The sequence below is a fragment of the Erpetoichthys calabaricus genome, chromosome 17, assembly GCF_900747795.2.
Source record: "Erpetoichthys calabaricus chromosome 17, fErpCal1.3, whole genome shotgun sequence".
Classification (NCBI taxonomy): domain Eukaryota; kingdom Metazoa; phylum Chordata; class Cladistia; order Polypteriformes; family Polypteridae; genus Erpetoichthys; species Erpetoichthys calabaricus.
This window is the reverse complement of record NC_041410.2, coordinates 61,451,977-61,472,970: the sequence shown is the minus strand read 5'-3', so window position 1 is coordinate 61,472,970 and position 20,994 is coordinate 61,451,977. Positions and strand designations below refer to the sequence as shown.

The 20,994-nt window shown below is 38.0% G+C and overlaps 1 protein-coding gene across 1 annotated transcript in view; it reads right to left on the bottom strand.

The window, feature by feature from the left end:
- Window positions 1-2,929: 2,929 nt before the first annotated feature.
- mfap1 (microfibril associated protein 1) overlaps window positions 2,930-20,994 on the bottom strand; it is a 33,747-nt gene continuing 15,682 nt past the window's right edge. The window contains exons 5-8 of the mRNA XM_028822882.2: window positions 13,222-13,491; window positions 12,963-13,122; window positions 11,837-11,926; window positions 2,930-3,568 (exon numbers count right to left, since the gene is read on the bottom strand). Of these exons, the coding sequence (XP_028678715.1) occupies window positions 3,389-3,568; window positions 11,837-11,926; window positions 12,963-13,122; window positions 13,222-13,491 (700 nt within the window). The 3' untranslated portion in view covers window positions 2,930-3,388. The remainder of the gene's footprint in view (window positions 3,569-11,836; window positions 11,927-12,962; window positions 13,123-13,221; window positions 13,492-20,994) is intronic.

Here is a 20,994-nt window from a genome sequence, read left to right as displayed (position 1 = left end):
GATCTTGGAATAGTAGTAGCTTTTTGTGGACTCATGAAAGCTGAAATTACTTGGTGCATGAGAAGCCTAATCCATGAGATGCTTAGTTGTTCTTTGTGGTCTCCAAGACTATTACAGGCCTTACTCTTTGAAGACCACTTTTGGGGAGAGTAATAGTGATGTTGCACTTTGTCCTCCTGTATATTGTCTGCCAGGCAGTGTACTGGTGAGGCCCAAAGTATTAAGAAATTGTTTTGTAAACTTTTGCAGTCGAATGAGCATCAGCTACCCATTTTCTCCTGGGGTTCTCAGAAATCTTCTTTAACTGAGGCAAGGCACACGGTGAAGGTCTGAGTTTGGAAGTGAAGACTATATATACAGTATATATATATTTTTTAATTGGGTACAAATGCCAAGACTTGCCCCACTGGTTGACACTCCTGACTCTGACTGTAGCTATCACCCTACACAACGCTTTTCTCTTTACCACTGACTTTTTTGTTATGTGGATAGAAAATGTATATACATTTCCATTTGTTTTAAATCAGATTGCTGTTTCTGACCCATTTCAAATGTGTCCCGTGTAATTCATCAGCAGCATGTTTACACTCCCATCATCTGATCATGATGCACATCAATGCAGGTGTAAACAGATGTTTTAACTATAAATTTTCTTGTGTCTCCTCTCTTTATTTGCAGAGTTTTTTTTTTTTGACTCAATGCTGATTTCAGTCCAAAGGTTGCTGGTAGCTTCCCTAACATGCTGCAATGTCCAATCAAAGAAAATTGATTGAAACGGAAAACAGTAGAAGAGAGCCGAAAGACAGAATACACGATTGTGATGAGCAGTGGGGCACCTCACCGGTTTGTCTTGTTAGTAAAGTAAATGTGCCAGTCGCTACTGATTTATTGTGGCCTGCATTGAGTATATAAAGTGTTGTTTTGGGGCCTCCCTGCCTTAAAAGGCCTGATATTCCAAGATCGGCACATACTTTTTCAGACAAAGGTATTTAATTCTGGATCAGTGCATAATAAAGTAATATTTTGTGCTTTGTATCTTTTAGTGCATTTTCTTTCTCTATTTTTATGGCTTGGATAAGGATGTTACACACTTTAAGATAAATTTAAGCAGAAATTAAAAAAAATTCTCCCAGTATCACTGTAGACCATTGCCAAAATTTGTGCCAAATAGTTTGCAAATGCACAGACTAGGATTAGTCAACGGTTAATCTGACTTGTTGGTGTGTGAATCTGATCAGCATACTTGCAAAATGATTCACAGAGGTCTTCAAGCATTGAATACATAACTATTTGTGCACACACAAGAGGATACAGAAATGTGGAGTTCCAATCCAGACATTCTCAGATGTAACCAAATCCACAACTGAGATGTGCAAATGTGCGTCATTTCCTATTACTTGTCTATTATCCTTTAACAATATTTGTTATGGACAATCCAAGCTCCCTCATTCATCGGATTATCACGCCATGTTGGTGAAAGCAAACTGACTTTTCATGCATTGAATGGAACCACAAACATATCTATGAAAATTACTGTGCAATCATACTCGCTAATGTTTATAATGAGCATTTCCTTTTTAGTGGCAGATGCTCAATAATAAATCATTTTGTATTTTTAATGTATTAATGGTGTTGACAAGTTGCAATAGCCAGGTATGAGTGGCATTCCATGATGTCAATGAGCAGATTCAGAGCCAGCAGCAGGGAAGCCTATAAAAATATCAAGCCTGTAAAATCATAAACAGAATGCCAACTATAGCAGCAATGACAAGCAGTCTTTTTCAGGCTAGTGAACCACCAAAAAGAGCCATGTAGGAAAGCAAAGGATCCATTTTGGCGCTTGGTGCCAGTTGTACCTTGACATAAACGACATGGATTATAAATGTCATATATTAGTAATTCTTAGCATGTACAGCCTAAACTATACATTAAAATATTTTACAATTTTGTAATGAACATCCATCCATTATCCAACCCACTATATCCTAACCACAGGGTTACGGGGGTCTACAAAAGTAATTTAAACAAGAACCTAGCAACATAAGATAGGCTTAAAAAAATGTCCTCAGAACCTCTCTCTGGGATTTTGTTTCTAATCAATCGTGAATTTCATGCACTCTTAATCCACAACACAACACTAAGCTTCATCTTTAGGCTGGAACCCTGATGCGTTGTCACCACAGTGACCAAGTATGACTTGCCCCAATTTTCTTTGGTGGCACTGAAACCAGCCCTGTAAGCCCAGCTTCTCGATTTAATCAAGGCTTCCTTGGCAAGTGTGCTTTGTGGAACACTCCCCTGGGTGTGGAGTTAGTGTTACAAATGCAGGTCATAATTAGACATGCTGGGATAGGCTCCTGTTTCACCCAGACTCTGCTCTGGATAAGTGGGTGTAGAAAACAGATGGACGGACTAAACCAGTGATTTTCTAGTTTTAAAATTTGTTTCTTTTTTTTTTTTTACAGTCTTTCATCCTATTTTTTTTTATTTTCACAATTTTCTGAATTTAGTTTTTATTTAAATTTAGCTTTTCATCAATTAACTTTGTTTTTTTGCACATTTTATTATTTTTGTACTATTAACCAAAAACATCCACACAATATTCTACAAGTTTAAAAACAAAGATTTTTTATAGTTGACAAACTGTGTATTAGTCAACTTGCATATGGCTCAACATGGCACATGAAATATATGACATGACTGCCTGTGACAGACATCAATGGCCTCCTGATAATGAGACAGTTCAAGGCCTGCAGTGTAATCAAAAAATGCAAGCCTGCAATCCATCATCTGAGAGGCTACTGAATATTATCATTTTAACATTAAACCATGAACACTGGTGTACAGTTTAATGGCTCTATTATTTTTTTATTATTTGTGGCACACAGAATTCCACATCCAAATTATTTCCTTTTTTATTCTTCGCTGAGATAAAAAAAAACTACATAAGATTTCTAATGCTACACACAATGTAAGGCAAAACGTGAACTGAATATTGTATAAAGGATACAGAAAAAGAAATTGCATATCTTTTGACAAATCGATTTAATTCCCATAAACTATTATAATATCTCAATCACAAAACAATTTAAAAAACACAATACAACCTGACTTATAAATACAAAAAATAAAAAGGGTTGAAAAGCAAAAGAAGAATTTGTTCTAAGGACAAAAGCTTCAATTCGAAAAGCTTATTTTCTTCAACTTGTCCTGTTCGGTCTTAACTTGATGAACTAATCTTGAATCTACCAATTTCTCCCTATGTTATCCACAGTTGTTTTAAATGTAAAGCACTAAAGGTTAGGAAGTTATACCATGGTGAATCAAGTAAAGTTCAGTGATGCTAGTGAGATGCACCATCACTAAATCAATAATTATTAAATATTTCTCAGGTTTTTCTTTTCTTCACAGAAGGTCTCTCAAATACATCTCTCACTCCTCCTGCTTTTTGTTTGAAGAATTTACTGTTCTGTGCAGTTTCTTGAGCCCAGGCAGAGTCAAAGGAAGTAGTGTCCTGATCCACCAGATGAGTGTACTTTGTGCGGCCAGATCGCCCAAAGTTCTTGACCTAAAAAAAAAAAAAAAAAATAGAAAAGAAATTAAATTTAGATCTGTTATTCCAAGCAAACTGACTAAATCATAACAGTTCATGTTTATGTTATAGTAAATATATGGCAAGTATTCCACAGATTTAAACATAATGAATGCTCCTGTTTAACACATACAGTAACAAAAATATCTTCAAATTGCCCCAATCAATGTACCACACTTGTATCAAAATAGCTTACCCTTTCATCTTTCTAGTCTCTCTAACTCATGCTCACTTTTCGATTGCATACTCAGTGGGCTAATAGCTTCAAAGAAGTTTTAACCGTCAACTTGGAAATACGTCAAGTACCGAGTCAGTCTCCCGGCAGGTCCTTCTGGCAATTACAGGTATTCCTATATCTCCAGGCCCCAACACCTGTTTTAAGGTACTCTAAGTGTGCTTGGCCTTGTCTTGGTGTTGCTATCTAGCAGGAATTTTCCCAGTCGACATTGCCATGTACTGATCAAAGGTCTTGGAATTCCCTATGTCTGCTGAGTTACCTGTTCACTAGTGTCCTGGGGAAGTACTGCATACTCGCCATGAGGCTACACACTTCTCTTTTACAAGTAGCTTTGCTTTAAACCTGAATTTCATTGAATTTTCTGTATACAGGCAGAAGAAAATTATTGACAATTTTAATCTTATACCTACAAATAAATTTCATCTATAGGTTTGGAATAAGACTTTAATTTTATGCACAAGGACAACATTTTCTGTTATCTATTTTGGCATTACGGAAACCTGACTAAATAAAATACACTTGTTACTTTTTGAACCAGATTTAAATAGCCAGTCTCTATTGTGCTTTAATGTAACCAGTATGCACGTTAGGACAAGGAGCTCAGTGAATTTCCTCGGTTGTAATTTACTGATGGATTCATAACGGTGTGAGCATGAGCAAGTCACATGACCCACCTGTGCTCCAATTGGAAAACCAAAAGAAATGTAACCAGCTGTATCATAAATGTTGTAAGTTGCCTTGGATAAAGGTGTCAGACAAATAAATGTTAATGCATAATTTTTAGTATTTTATTTTAACTGTGATTGCACATGTTTAGAGTGGCGCAGACTTTTAAATGCAAGTGTGCTTTACAAGAATAAACAGAACTTAAAATTTTTAATATGATTACATTTTGCAAATAAAGATTGAATACTGTATGTTAGAGATATAACAAAGTAACAGAAATGGAAACAATACAAAAAAAAACCCTAGACTTTCTTGTATACTCAGATATGGAGATGGATATTTGAGAAGTAAACCGCAAGACAATGATGATATTTTTAAATTATGTACATTAAAAAACCATCAACAACAAATCAAATCAAATTAATATATTGAACAACTATTATAAAAGTAAAGTTGACTAAATCGGACTCTGCAGCTGCATGAATAAAAGGTAAAGTACCACTTCCAGTTAGCGGAAACTGCCCAAAAGTTGATCTACATTTTGTACCTAATACTTGTGTGCAAAATTTGGTTGACCTAAGTGAAAGCGTACTCGTGTTTAAATACACACACAATTCCAAAAATGGTATTTTTGGACTCAAAAAAACGTTGAGATTTATCAAAATCTCAAAATGGAATTTTTGGAGGACTCCAATACTTTCCATATACTTCATATATGTGAAGGTCAGTGAGGTCTCAAAAGTCAAGATTCATCAAAATCTTGACATCGAATTTTTGGACGATTACAATACTTTCTCTATAACTTTTTATATGAGAAAGTAAAAAAAAAAACCTCCTAAGTATTACTAAATAGAAAAAATGTATTTAAGTAAAACTAAGTGAATTAAAACCAACGTGGAAACTATTCAAGTAAAAGTGAAAAAGTATCCTTGGAAAAATACTCAAGTAAAAGTATAACTGAGTTACTTTAGAACAATAAATTAAATTAGTAAATATCTATGCTGTGCATTGGAAAGTATACGCAGAATATACAGACCAAAAAATTGGGGATTAAAAGGAAAGATGATGTTTAATTCCAGCACAACACAGCAGCCACAATGGTTTCAAACTGCAATATCGTATACTTCTAGCACAATGGGCCCTTCATGAACTGCAAAGTGCTTTGTGTTGACTTATGAAAACATTTTTATTAATGGATGTGCACTACGCTAATTACAATTCAAAAATCAATAAAAAGTCTGCCATATTAGACTGTTATTAAAAAGTCTCTCATCCTATCCATATTACTAACCGAGAATGCTAAACCGGATGGACGCAGGGACATCCGGCCATGGGCTGTAGCCGCAAAAAGACGTACTGCTCAGGCGCCCCAAGAAATGAGGGGCCGCGAGAGGCGGACAAGACCACAGAAAAAAAGGAGTGAGCACAGAAAAAAGGAGTCAAAGAAATGAGGCGGCGCGAGCACAGAAAAAAGGAAAAGGCACAGAAAAAAGTAGTCAAACGCAGGTAAAGCACGAAACCCATTGCACACGAAACTAGCACACAAAAAAAAAGAAGACACTCGCGCACAACAGCAAGGCACCCCCCCCCACCCCTACAGGCACCGGATGGGACACACACCAAGAGGGGGATTTAACAAGCCCATGGAACACAAAAAAAAAAGAACACAAAACCACCCCACACACCCTACAAGCAACAGATGGGACACACAAAGAGGGGGATTCAACAAGCCCCTGGAACACAAAAAGAAAGAAGACGCTCGAGCAACAACAATCCTCACCCCCCCCCCCCCCCCCCCCCCACACATCAATAAGAAGTGACACCCAAAGCCACATATCTAAAGGAAACGTCCATATTAAACATACGTCATCTCAACACCTTCACACTAGGCAGCATAGGTGGATCTCCTTACAATAAAGCACTATTAACCGTTCAACTGCAGAAAAGGCTCCATATTAACAGTGAGTGCGATCCTCCTTATTACTTAACCATATTTCGCACGCTGAGGAACAAACAAGTCCTGAATACACGGTCACGGGTACAAAACGATTCGGATCGGATAACGGGACCAAACACACGAACACGAATGAAACAACAAAATACACGGGGGCGCATACAACGTGCTTCGGAAACTCCGGGAGAAAAAATGTCTCGGATCAAAAAACGCAACGCTCAAGTAACCCCGTTACAGAGACGTGCCCAAATGGACAGACACAATGAACGTAGACGCATACAGCGCGCGTCTCAAAGTGCTGCATCAAAACAAGCACGATTTCAAAAGAAAGAGCTCGCGTCTCAGACATACAAAAAAGGGAGCGAATAGACAGAATAAATGAACGAAAACGTGTACAATGCGCATATAACCTGCCAGAAAACAAGCAAGCAAGACTCCAAAAGCAGAAAGCTCAACTGACCGACATACAAAAACGGACAAGGCTCAATACAAACAATGCACGACGTAGACTGAAACGGACTTTTGGCAAAGCGGAGGCGAATCAATTAAAACTACAAAATAGCGCGTCACAAATAATGGACATGCAACAACGCGGCACTCAAACGCCACAAGCAAAACATGCCCGTCGCGGACATCAACGCCAGACAACGCATTCAATAATGAGTCCACTATTGAGGAAAATTCATTGGGATTAATGAATGTCATTTGCAATCATTGTCATTCACTTAACTTCCCAGAAGAAACAACTGGCAATACAAATAATGAATTTACACGTTGTTGTCAAAAGGGGCAGATTAGACTGCCTCCTTTACATTCATATCCTGAATATCTACAGAAGCTTCTAACTAACGATGTGCCTGAAAGTAAAAACTTTATGAACTGCATTAGATCCTACAATAGTTCATTTGCTTTTGCATCTACCGGAGTACATATTAGGCCACCAAAAGGCAATGGCCCATACTGCTTTCGCATATGTGGTTAACAAAACGCACTATATTATGTCCAAAAAATAGGCATCATCCAAACCTGCACACTATTCTATATCTAATTCATACATCTCACTCTTTGTCATGCCCCAACGCCAAGGGTTGGCGAGCGAAGCGAGCAGGGGGCGGAGCCCCCTAGTTACACTAATAATTCATATCACTATAGCAACCTGGATATTTCAAATACTAAACATTGCAAAAAAATTACACTATGACAACAAATGTGGGATAAGCAAGTAATCATCTCAAATATCAACTGACAGCATATTCTGTAGTTATCATTAAAAATTGAGACAGCAAAGACTTCAGTAGACAGAAAAGCTTACAGTTTTGCAAATAAAGTACATTAGCATTACATGTTAACTATAGGCATAGAACTAGCATATAGAAGCTAATTTAGAAAAAAAGTGAGAATTGAAAACAATTAGCCATGTCAGACCTGTCGGTTGCAACTAATGATCATAGATGGATGGATAGATAGATACTTTGTTGATCCCAAGAGAAATTTAAGAAACAGCAGCCAAGAATTATACCAAGTTAAATACATACATTTAATTACACACAGTACAAATAACAAATACTATACAAATAATGCAGTCACAAGCTGGTGCAAACAATATTCCCAAAGCAACGGGAATTGTGCAAATAATACTATGCTACCAAAGTGACAGGTGGTGCATAATATTAATGTGACAGATACTAAAGTGACAGTAAAGTAAAATAAAATAAAACAAAGTGACATGGTTTAAGCTGACAGGGTAACATGTTTAAAGTGACATTGCTCTGCAAAGCTTTACACAGTAGTGACCAAAAAGTGAGATGTCAGATGTACATACATAGCTAAAACGGCTAATATAGTTATAAGCAGAGAAGCAGCATCATGCCCAGAACTCAACCACCCCCTGCACCTGTTGGGAAGGGTTAGGCTACATTTATACTTCATATGATGACCTGCGGACGCTACTGCTATGCAAGAAGTGTACCGTTTATACTTGCGTGCATACTTTATGTAAATCTGGAGGATTCCACCAGGTGGCTTCACTGTGTTGCAAATTGCCCGAAACATCCAATAAATTCCCAGGACACGTGAGGCAGAAACAATCCCTGGACAGAGCATCAGCTCAATGCAAGGTGAATATAAGCACACACATAAACTAGTGTCATTTTAGCATCACCAAATCCCTGCATGTCCTTGGAAGGAAACTGGAGCACAATGTGGAAACCCACCAGGAATGTGGGTTGCCATCTCAGCAGCACATGCCCTTGGAAGTCTTCTGCACACCTTACGTGGGCTAGCTGCCTTCCTAGGACAAAGCACCCTCAGTTCTCCTCGAACAATGTCAGCAGTGGCGGTGTGAGAAACGGGGCAGAGAGGCAGGGGAGCTGTTAGCACTTTAACATGCTGCTATGTTGGTGAGGTGGATGAGCAGCTATAATGGCGGGGGTGATGGCCAGTGAGTTAGCAGCAGTTAAGGCAGAAGCAGGGCAGTCAAACCAGTTGTAAAAGAGATTCAACTCATTTTCTCTTTCCACCTGGTCCTTTGCTTGTAGCCTGTGATGGTCTTCATACCATCCCACACCTCCCTGATGTTATTTTGCTGCAGCTTGTACTCTACCTTCTTCCTGTAGGACTCCTTAGCCTCTCTTATTCAAACCTTAAGCTTCTTCTGTATACTCCTCACCTGTGCCTGTTCCTTGTTTTTGAAAGCTCTCTTCTTCTTGTTGTTAAAAAGGCCTTGAACATCACTGGTAATTCAGGGCTTATTATTAGCAAAGCAGCACACAGTTATAACAGGAACAACAGTGTCTGTACAGAAGTTTATAATCCCCTCAATATCCTCTCCATGTGGTTCCTGCAGAACACTCCAGTCACTTGACTCAAAACTGTCCATAAGAGCATTTTCAGCTTCAGAAGACCATTTCCTGAACGGACACGTAGTTATGGGTTATCGTTGGTAAACAAGATTATAGCCAGATTTACCCAGTTGGGGGAGGGGAGTTTCTTGGTAAGCATCCATCACATTTGCATACAGAAGGTCAATCCTTCCTGGTAGGACAATCAACATACCGAATGAAGGAAGTCAGAGTCGAGTCCAGTGTAATGTGATTGAAGTCGGCAGAAATGGGAATGAAAGCCTCTGGGTGTTGCATCTGGAGCCTCGAGATGGTTGCGACTATGATGTCACATACTATCCTTGCAATCCTTGCATGGTTGGTTACCCATGGAGGAAAGTAAACAACAACTACAAAATTCCATGCAGGTAGTATGGACAGACACCCACCACCCAGTTCAATGTCTTGACAGCAGATTGTTTCCTTAAATGTTACATGCTCCGGGTTACGCCATCTGATGTTAATAAACAGTACAAGTCCTGCACCTTTGCTTTTTCCACAGCATTTAGCATCCCTTTTGACTCTTACGATTGTGAACCCCAGAATGTCCAGGCTAGCATCGGGAAAGTTATTGGTTAGCCACATCTCAGTCAGACACAACAAACTGCACTCCTGATAGACCTGATGGGTTTTAACAAGTGCTTCAAGCTCATCTGTCTTGTTGACCAGTGAGTTTACATTCCCCATTACCATCGATGGAATAGATGGTTTATATTTCCTGCGTTTGATCTCAAATTTTGCCTACATTAGCACCAGCCCGATATCTGTGCCTCAGTTCTTCCAGAATGAGATGCAACCAGCACAACTTCGGAGTGCGAGTAGCTCTTCTTTCATGTAAACAAAGTTCCTGCCTCTCACTTGCATTGTAAAAAAAGATATATCCTTATTTTATTTCACTTGTGTCCATCTGTGCTCGATATAAACAACGGCTGCCACAACTACTATATCCCTCCACAACAGCAGCAAGGAATCAGTGCTCCTGCCAGAGTTTTGGTCTTAGGCTTATCTTCAAGTCTTCAATTTTTCAATGTGACCAATTATCAACTGTGGTATTTGACTGTTTATTCGGTGTATACTTTGCTACTGACAGAAACTGCATTATGACAATACCATTTTACACTTCCTTTTTCATTCACTTCAACGTAAGCCTCCCAGTAAAATGAAAAGGCCCATACAGCCTAGCTGCGACCGACAGAAATGTTCTCTCTGGCCTACATATTCAGACTGACGCACAGAAGCAGAAACATCTACACCACGCCAGACCAACCAGCACAGGCAAGATGCCTTAGAACAACAAAGACAACATATGACAAACCACTGAGCAACATTATCCGATGATGATCAGCAGCAAGTCTTGCACCTAGACAGTGAACGAAAAACAAAATATACACACAACCTTTCTGAAGAGCAGCGGCAAACTGCCAGACAACAAAAAACATTACAACAGAAAAACTACAGGGATTCCATAACACTGATGACTCAAAACAAGATATCCCCTTTATATTATGGCATTGGCAATTATCTGTTCATTTAGCATATTGTATGACTATCACCAAGTCACAAGAATAAACGTTTCATAACATTGGAGTTTACTTGCCAGGCACCGTTTTTACCCATGGCCAGAGATACATCAAAACTCGGGTTAAACATACAGGTATTTGAGGGTTACACACAGGGGAATATTTTCGCTGACAATAACATTTATGCAACAAATTGCATTTTCCGATAATTATTATAGGCGTCGGTATACTACATTACCTGAAGGTCACACTTCATACATACTTACATGTGCCCTGAATTTCCCGTCTTATCCAATATGTTCTGTTAACCTGTTCATGTTACACTTTGTAGTGTAAATATTCATGCTGTTGTGACTATAATAACATCCCATACTAATATGTGACTATTGTAATACTGAGTCTTCTCACAAGTCTCTACTTATTAAAATAATCTCCTTTCTTACTATAACGTGATGTTCTTCTCTTCCTCATCATCATTTCATTAACGCTTTTATTCTCGTGAAATTTTCACAAGCACAATTTGCTAAAATCCATAGTAAACTTAAACAAAAGCACTCCACACGTAGTAGACAAATGGTCAAGTAGAAACTATATGCTATAAGAAAAGAAAGAAAAACGTTCGTAATGTAGACAGAACTAGTGGGTAGGCTGCCCCTCGCGTAAGCGCATAAAAGTTGAGGGACAGTAGTCATTTATAGCTCATGTTAGCAAAGCGTTGAGGACATCAAAGATGTGCTTGATACAAACTATAGCAGAGGAATTCTTCTTACATAAAACATTAAATGAGTGATTTTCCTATTGAACAAAACATAAAAGTGTTCAAAGAGAAACATTCCCTAATAAATGTCAACTAATTTCTGAGTAATACTATTTAAATTTCTATATTAATTTTGGTGCTTAAGAATATAATGTTGAATTAAGTTCCTTCTGCTATAAATGACATAATGCTTAACAGGTGGCAGGTACTATCATGGTTATTCAACCTACCTGCATAACTTTAGGTAGGATTGTCTTGTTGAAATGGTCTTCCAATGTTGGTGCACTGAAGTCTCTTTTGTAGACATCTTGCTCTTCATCCTAAAATTAAAATTATACAGAATTCATTGAACTGTTGCATTAATAAAAATGCAAAAGTCAAACATATTTCTTACTCTGTTTCACTCTGACAAGAAATACTAAATGTTATTCTTTAAATTTTAGGGCATGAGGAATACACAATCATACTTAAATACCTATTTGTAAACCTGAGCTCAAACAATTACTACTTCAGAACTTTTTTCGTTTAAAGTATTATATTAATTAGGGCCCATAACTGCAAATACTATTAGTTTGCATAAAGACCTCTCTGAAAGTGGATTTGTACAATGTGCTGTGCTATTTTATGTTAATTCTTTTCCATTTTTCATATCATGATCTCAAGTAATGAGCAGTTGCAACATTGTACATTTCAAAATTGAGTTGCATGTCTTTATAGCTTATTCTTGAGAAAGGTCCAAACAATGCAAGGCATTTTTCATTCAGAAAGCAAACTGCACTCTGCAGAGAAGGCAAGAATGCCAAAAGCAGTATTGCATTTTGCACAACTCAAAGTTGAAAGTGACCAGGAGTGACTAACAGATTCCTACCAGGAGGGCATCTTACTGGTCATGTGACAAAGGACGGAGATATCAGCAAGCCTGATACCTAAAAATCTGGCTACATCCATGTTTATTAAAACATATTTTAAACAGGATCACACACTTTTGTTTTGTATTAGGACAACATTCAAGAAGAAGTGTACAAGTATCAATGAAACAGTAATTAAAACCTTTCTTTGATCTGAATATAGTAATACTACTACTGAAAAAATGCTTCGAACCTGTAACTTCTTGTGGGGCTTTATGGTTATTACTATCGTTTGTACAGATTACAGATACATTAACTTTGTGATAGGAGTAACTGGCTATTAAGAAGTCTAGCTTATATGTTTAAAAAAAGGATAATAATGTTTGACTGATTTTGAAAAAAACAGAAGAGATAAAATATTTATTTCTTAATAAAATTACACCATTGTTAGTTCTTCTTACTCAGATTCATATAAATGAAAATTCTGTTGGATGCTTTAATTGCTTACCATGAAGAATGCCCCTCTGTGGTAGTACTTCTGTAGAAATTTATATTTCCCCTTTGTAGCTTTGTTGCTGATGACTTTACCATTGGATCTTAGCTCAGCTCTGCGTTCTTCCTCAGTTAGATTATGGAACCTTTCAATCTCTGCCTTCTCACGCTCCATCCTATAGGTAATTGGTAAGAACAATATTAACAAAACAAGCATCACAACTGTGGCCGTAAAATTCAGCAGTAACTGCGACAATGTATCTGACAAAACTTACATTTCTCGAGTTTCACGATCCCTTTTAATACGTTTCAGCTCACGAACCTTCCAAGCTTCATACTCCTCTTCTTCATTTTCTCCATCAGTGTCAAGCGCTTCAAGTGCAGCTAATGTACGGCGGTTCTCCTCAAACTCCTTTTTGGCTTCTTCCTCAACTATTTTCAATGTATACCGTCTACGTTCCTCTGCCTGCTTCTTTGCTTCTGCCTCCAGCTCCTTCTTCCGTTGTTCTTGTGCTTCCCGCTCTGCAACAGTTACACGATCCTTCCTGCAAGATGAATGCGAGCTTGAATTAACGGCAGGTCTGAATAGCCTACCCAAGGCCTAACTCATGTCCAACAATACTAAGTAAATCTAGCATTGCATAAATAATCTATTGCCAGTAGAGGTACCTGGATTTTTTCTCAGACTGTGCTGAGCAGAACCTGGACTACTATATGGAAATACAGAACTTTTACAATAAAGGTATAGAAAAAATATTTTTTGTCAAGTATTCCTTATCAATTACTTAACCTTGTGCAGGATTTTAATCTTTTCAACCGATGGTCACTATTCAACATGTGTTTCTATTCAATAATTTCATGGCGAACTGAGATAAAAAAAAAAAAAACCCTGGTACAATGAGCATGAACAGGAACCAACACAAAACAGCAGTCATCATTATCAACACCTGCATAAAAATATATTCACAGATTAATCTCTTTAAGTCTTCCTCTGCCTATGCCATTATCACAAGAACATCAGCCATAACTATTCTCAGAATTCACCCCTCAGGTAGTGTCACTAAAAACATCTACCAACAGGACAAAGAAGAAAGGGTTAACAAGCCAACCCTTTATGTAAATCTACTGAGACACACAAATGTTTAAATATTGTAGTTTGCACTCTTTACAGATTATACATCATTTCTACCAATCATAACAACTTTTCTTGACCTTTCCACTTCCTTAGACACCAGGGGCCTCATGTATAAAATGGTGCGTACGCACAAAAATGTTGTGTACGAACGTTTCCACGCTCAAATCGCGATGTATAAAACCAAAACATGGCGTAAAGCCACGCACATTTTCACGGTAGCTCCAACCCTGGAGTACGCAAGTTTTCTGCTCGATTTTGCAAACTGGTGGCACCCAGCATCAAAGCAATGTTACTGTTCCAGTGTGGTTATCCTTTCTTAGATCCACATCCCTGATGCGGCTTTATCATATACACTGAAACTAAATGCATATTGTTTATTAGTTTAAGGCATCTGATTGTAATTAACCTGTAACAATATAATGGTCCAGGGAATAGCCAAAGTATTCCAAATAACATAGCTGCTTTAGCATTGTTACTCTCACTGCACCTTTTGTTTCTTCTTTCAGCTGCTCATGTTAGGGGTTGCCACAGCGGATCATCTTTTTCCATATTACTCTCACTGCACCACTTGGAGTATTTATATCACTATATCTGGGTGGGGAATCACAGATCTACAGCAGCTGATCAGAAAGAGAATTATCGGTATACAGCATCAAGCACACGTTGCCTCAGCCATGCGGTCTATTGAACAGCTCTCACACGGCAAACACTTCAAAGCCTTTCCTGTATGGACCTCGCGGTTCAGAAACAGTTTCATCCCAAGAACTATAAACGCACTCGATCAGTCCATCAAGTGCTCCTTGTAGAACTGTTTGTACTTATAAGCACATATATATGTTTATTATATTATACAGATAAAACTAACTTCATTTACATAATCTATATTGTTAATAATTAAACGTGAGGACACGGTGCCGTAGTGATAGCGAGGAGCTGGCGCTCCGTTCACGGATTGTTTCTGCCTCGCGCTGTATTCTTGCTGGTGCTGCTGCGACACTGGAAGGATAGATGGATAGAATAATTAAACATGTACTACAAAGATATTTCAATGTTCCTTAAAAGTTTTGAAGAATCGGCATTCTAAGCTTACAGATGGCTTAACGTCTATTACAGAGCTGATTGTGTGGCGATTGGGTATTTGGAGAAAGAAAAGGAACGACAGGAATTGGGGGTTAGTACGTTTGGAAGAGACAGTACGTTTTTCCTTGCCTCCACTTGGTATTTGCTGAAATTCTTCTATTTTCCCTCGTGCTTTTGCCATTGTCTTTTTACAGAAGGCTGAGCTTAATAATAATAATAATTCATTACATTTATATAGCACTTTTCTCAGCACTCAAAGCACTATAAGGGCTATTTATATTGATTTGCATATTCAAAGAGGCATAATTCTGGGAGGAGTTGGGGCGGGACAGCAGGTGTGTGCACATGCGTTACTTTTCACACTGACCGGGATATACAGTATGTAGTGAAAGAATGTGGATGTGTCCAGATTTATGCATCTGGATTTTTTTGTGCGTACGAACATTTCCGCTTTTGTGCTTACGCCATGTTATAGTGCGAGTTCTACAAACGGCGTTATACATGAGGCCCCAGAACCCTACTTTCTTTGGGACTCTATTGCAGGCCTTCTACAGACCTGTAAATACATGATACTGGTTTTCATTTCCTCTAACTTTTTTATCTGTATTAATGGAAGGCTATTCTGTCTTGCTGCTCCTTAATAAGTTGAAAACATTTAGCTCATTCTTTCCACAGAGCTCAACCCCTGTTGTACTGTAATATACCTAGCATCTCCCCTCATAATCTTTAACTAGCAATTATGTGTAATTTTTATATCCTGGAAACCAATAACTGCACACTATACAGTTTAGGCATTAAAATGTTTTGTGGACTGCTATCAAGAATATTAACTTTTTCTAATTTTCATCTTGAGCTCCTTTTACTGGACTGTCCGACCCGATTTTGAGTTTAGTTAATCTTCCTCATCTATAAATAACCTATTCTCTAGTTGTCTGGGATCTCATTCCCTACTGCTCTCATCCACTCTACCACCCAGAACTCCAACTCTTTGCCAGTGCTTTCAGCAAATTTCAACTTGTACCCACTCATGTGCTTTTCCTGCCTTACCTAATGCCTTCTTAATTTTCAACACAAAGTATTTTTAAGTTGACCTCTATTATACTCCATATTCTCTACTGATCATGGTGCACCCTACAAACATCTATTCTTAATCTCTCTTCTGTTGTACAATACTTACATTTTCATTCTTTAATTATAGAAATCCACTCCAGGTCTTTCTTGTTGTTTTTTTTTATCAATAAAGGATGCCTTGGCTAAAATTCTTCATAATTATCAAAGAAAACTTTTCTCCATAAATAATAAACATTCAAACTATGTTTTCAATCATCATCATTTTCACTCCACTCATCCTGATAAATGTCAAAGAGGCAAAATGTCAAGGGTAACTGGCAGTGTCATCATACCTTCAGCCCCTCCTGGGGAATTCCATTGTGCTCTCAGGCCAGCTGAAAGATGATCCATTCAATGCATCTTGGGCCTGACCACAGTTTTCTATCAGTGCATTTCATACAGTGTAGTAGCACAACTAGCCAGAAGCAAAATATATTAAAAACTATAAACTGTTAGAATAGGAGCGGAACACTGTGAGAAAGGAATTCAGAAATCAAGAAGAAATAAGTACTTCTTGAAAGACGCAGTGTGCATGTAGAATTTCTGGCCAAGCAGGATTACATATGAAAGTGAACTGTATTACGCTCAGCAGGCCAGTAATAGTGCCTGACATGGAAGAGGACGAATAGGAATTGAGAAATGCCGTGTCGGCTGCGTGTGGGAGGGCCTACTGGAAGCAGGACGAACCAGAAGAGAAATATATATCCATCCATCCATCCATTTTCCAACCCGCTGAATCCGAACACCCCCTCCACTTAACTCTGAGCAAGGCTGCAGACAGCTGATGCCTATACCACCAAGCATAGGGCACAAGGCAGGAACAACCCCTTGATAAGGCACCAGTCCATTGCTAGATACACACACACTAGGGCCAATTTAGAACCAGCAGTCAACCTCATTTGCTTGTCTTTGGACTGTGGGAGGAAACTGAAGCACATGGAGGAAACTCATGTGCACACAGGAAGAATGTGTAATCTTTACACAGAGAGCACCTAGGGCTTAAAACAAACAATTATTATCATTCAAAACAGGGAATAGATTTATGTGGTATATCACCGCTAGGGATAATACCAAGTAAAACAAAACTAAAAAAGCTTATTTTAAAACACTTACATTATTTTTATTTTAAATGGATGAAAGAATAAATCTAGATGAAGATTTCAGCGAACAGTCCAGTTTGAAATGTTTGACTCAACTGACTGATAATGTGCGGAAAATCTACAGCTTGTCTCATCCATGATAGTATCTGATATTCTAAGAAGTGTCAGTGGTCCAATAAACACATCCTTTACACTAACAATTGTTGGCCATTTATCGAACTACTTTAAAATAAGTATGATGAGAAAGAATCCTTCCTCGCCAAGGAACATTAACCTTAATGCAAAATCTTCTTTGCACCTCTGCTACAGATGTAGATTCAATGTACGCCATAACTCCAAACAATGAGGCCCCAAGTTCATGATCACTGAAGCTGCATTTAGTGTACAACATTGCCATCACACTATACATACTCCCACCCAATTTACTTGTCTTTCATAACACCCTGAAAATTGTCACCTTCTTGTTCTACATCTGTCATTGTCACTACTACATTTGAATCTAGTGGTTTTATCTGTTCACCTCGCAATCTCCTCTGACATTTCCTTCTCTCTCTTCCTCCTTCTTATACATGCCTTTGCGGTCAGTCTTCTTATGCTGACTGTTTAAAAGGTTGTGAAATGGAAGGTGGGGTAACACATTATATTTTGGTGCTACAAAAACAAAATCTGCCAATGAGGTGTCAACGCTGTTGTTTCACATACTAATACAATAAATGGTACGTGTGTGGCCTATCATTTGACTCAGAATTTATAGTTGGACAAACTTGGAAATTTTATTCTCAATCATGAGGTGACCCACCACACACATGTCACATAGTTTAAGAAACAATGATTTAGACCACAATTATCTAATGGTTTGGGAGCAGAAAATTAAATTAAAACCACTCTGGACTAGCCCAAAATGTACTGTTTGTACCAAAACTGGAGGATTTAGAGGTGCTTAATTCTGGGTGGAAAGGTCCTAGAATTTGAGAGTTTTGAATGTGGGAACAATAAACTATTAATTTAATATTTGGATGTTCTTCCTTTTAAGCCTGCATATGCTGCGTTCACATCCAAGTATCTATTGATCAGACACAAAATAACTCTAAAGTGCCTAAGATTTAATCCATCAAGGGACACTCCGGAGAATTGTGGCTATCAAATGAAAACACCATCAACAGACACTTGGACATGAACCCAGTATATGCAGACTTCAAAGGAAGAACATTCACATATCAAATAAGATTTTATGACCAACACCCTCCTAGCCCCACCTTATCATTCCAGCCCTGTCTTTTCCTCTGATGATGACTCCTGGTAGGGGTTGAAAGTTTAGAAATAAAAAACTTTTAAGATATGTGACTCAGGGCGGCACGGTGGCACAGTGGTAGCGCTACTGCCTCACAGTTAGGAGATCTGGGTTTGCATGTTCTACCCGTGTCTGCGTGGGTTTCCTCCCACAGTCCAAAGCAATTCTGAATTGTCCCTAGTGTGTGTGTGTGTGTGCCTTGCGCCCTGTGTTGGCTGGGATTGGCTCCAGCAGACCCCCGTGACCCTGTAATTAGGATATAGCGGGTTGGATGGATGGATATGTGACTCGTCTTCTCACTTTGTGGATTTCTAGCTAAAAATATCCAAACTTTATCACAGATCTTCATTTCCACTTTATGTTTTATAAATTTTCAGGGAACTACAGTGATTTCACAGCCATGTTACTGACTCCTAGAAAACAAGCTACAGCATATTATGCAACGTGTACTTCATTAAAGTTTTTTTATAGTTTATAAGTTATAGAAACATTTTGACAATAAGGTTTAATAATAATTGCTTAAATTGCTTGGTGCATCCAATTCTTTAACAGTTGGAACAGTTTAAGTCAGGCATGTTTAAAATTTGCCAAAAATTCTATCACTAAACCATAAGCAACACAGGACAATGAACTTACAGTTCCATATTTAATACTAATCTTAGAAATAAACTCCTCTCTAACTTTATCTGTAGTAATGGAAGGCTCTTCTGTCACGCTGCCCCCTAATATTTGTTTGAATAAGCTGAAAACATTTAGCTCATTCTTTCCACAGTGCTCAACCCCTATAGTACAGGAATATACCTAGGATTTCCCCTCATAAATCTTTAACTAGTAATGATATGTAATTTTTATATCATGGAAACCAATAACTGCACACTATACAATTTAAGCATTAAAATGTTTTGTAGACTATCTAGAGCGTATCTATAATCCTACTGGCCCTTTAACTGTTTTTGCACACTATCTGTGGTCTGTGACAAATCCATTACCAATTCTAAGCCTTTCTGTTGTAGTTTACTTTTCAGCTCCAAATCTTACTTTGTGTCTTTGGCATTTGACAATAAAGACATTTTGTCATTGATAAGAACCTTCAAACCTGATTTGCTTGTAATGGACTTCAATAACTTTAACGAAAAAGAGGTAAATTTGATTAAGCAAGCATGACTGGACAGCACCAACATGCAAGTCAAATCCCATTATAACGAATATTGAAGTAACAAAATTTTCAGAGTAACGAATACTTTTTGTGGGCCTGACAAATGTTCATACAACATTATGTTTAAAAGATTTTTTATTTTGTATGTAAATTTCAGTATAACTAATGTTTTTTGAGAGGAAAATGACCACCAGAAACAATAATGCAATGCAAAAAAAAAACTTAGTGCTGTGCATACTCTTTTCACCAAGTCGCAGGAACCCTGCAACAGGCTGTCGGTTTCTTGTTAGACTAAGAGAAAGAGAAATAAGTGCAATACCATATAGCCGAATTCTGAGTCAGTGCTCCACAGAGCCTCTGCATGGGTAGTTGTGTCATGTGCAGATAATGTACTGTTCTGAATTTATACCTGTATTTCTATAAAAAAAAAGTTACACCTAACGTCTCAAAGTCAAATTAAATATTTTTTGCAGTTTAAGAGGTGTTTTTTTTTTTTTTTTTATATAAAAACACAGGTATTGTCAAGCTTGGGTCACAGAGCTACATGAAACACAAGAAGGTAAATACAGGTTTCCAAGGAAAATACAGGGACTTTATTAATGTATAAAGAAGGCAGGTACAGTCCCAAAACTTCATTCAAAATAGGATCTATTAATTCAGCACTCAAGATAGGAGCCACAACATGTGCAATCTTCTTACTTTAGCTCCCATCTTCAGATGAGAACACCACCAGCAGCTCAGAATCACCGCTATGGCAGATCAGAAGTATGTGACTAACAGCAGGTCAAAGCCTGGTGTAAAACGTTCTAAACATCATGCAACAAGCATGTTACATGGTAAGCCTGATCCTGCTGAGGAAAACCAGTTACTTTTCCCTTGGTTTAGTTTACCAGACACAGACCAGCTATGGAGCAATTCTTGCGCCACTACCATTGATGGTGATGGCAAATTGCCGGCAACCAAAGTCACAATAGTATACATATTTTCCCCATATTTGTTAAAACAAAATTTCTGTTAAAATGAAATATTTTTATGGTCCCATGAGTTTCATTATAATGAGATTCCACCTGTATATAGAATAGTACTCCTTTGGTAAGGCTGCTCTTGATGTCGCTTTGTACAAGCAAGAAAATTATAAACTACTTGTAGAATAGAATATTGTTAACCTAGGGGGCT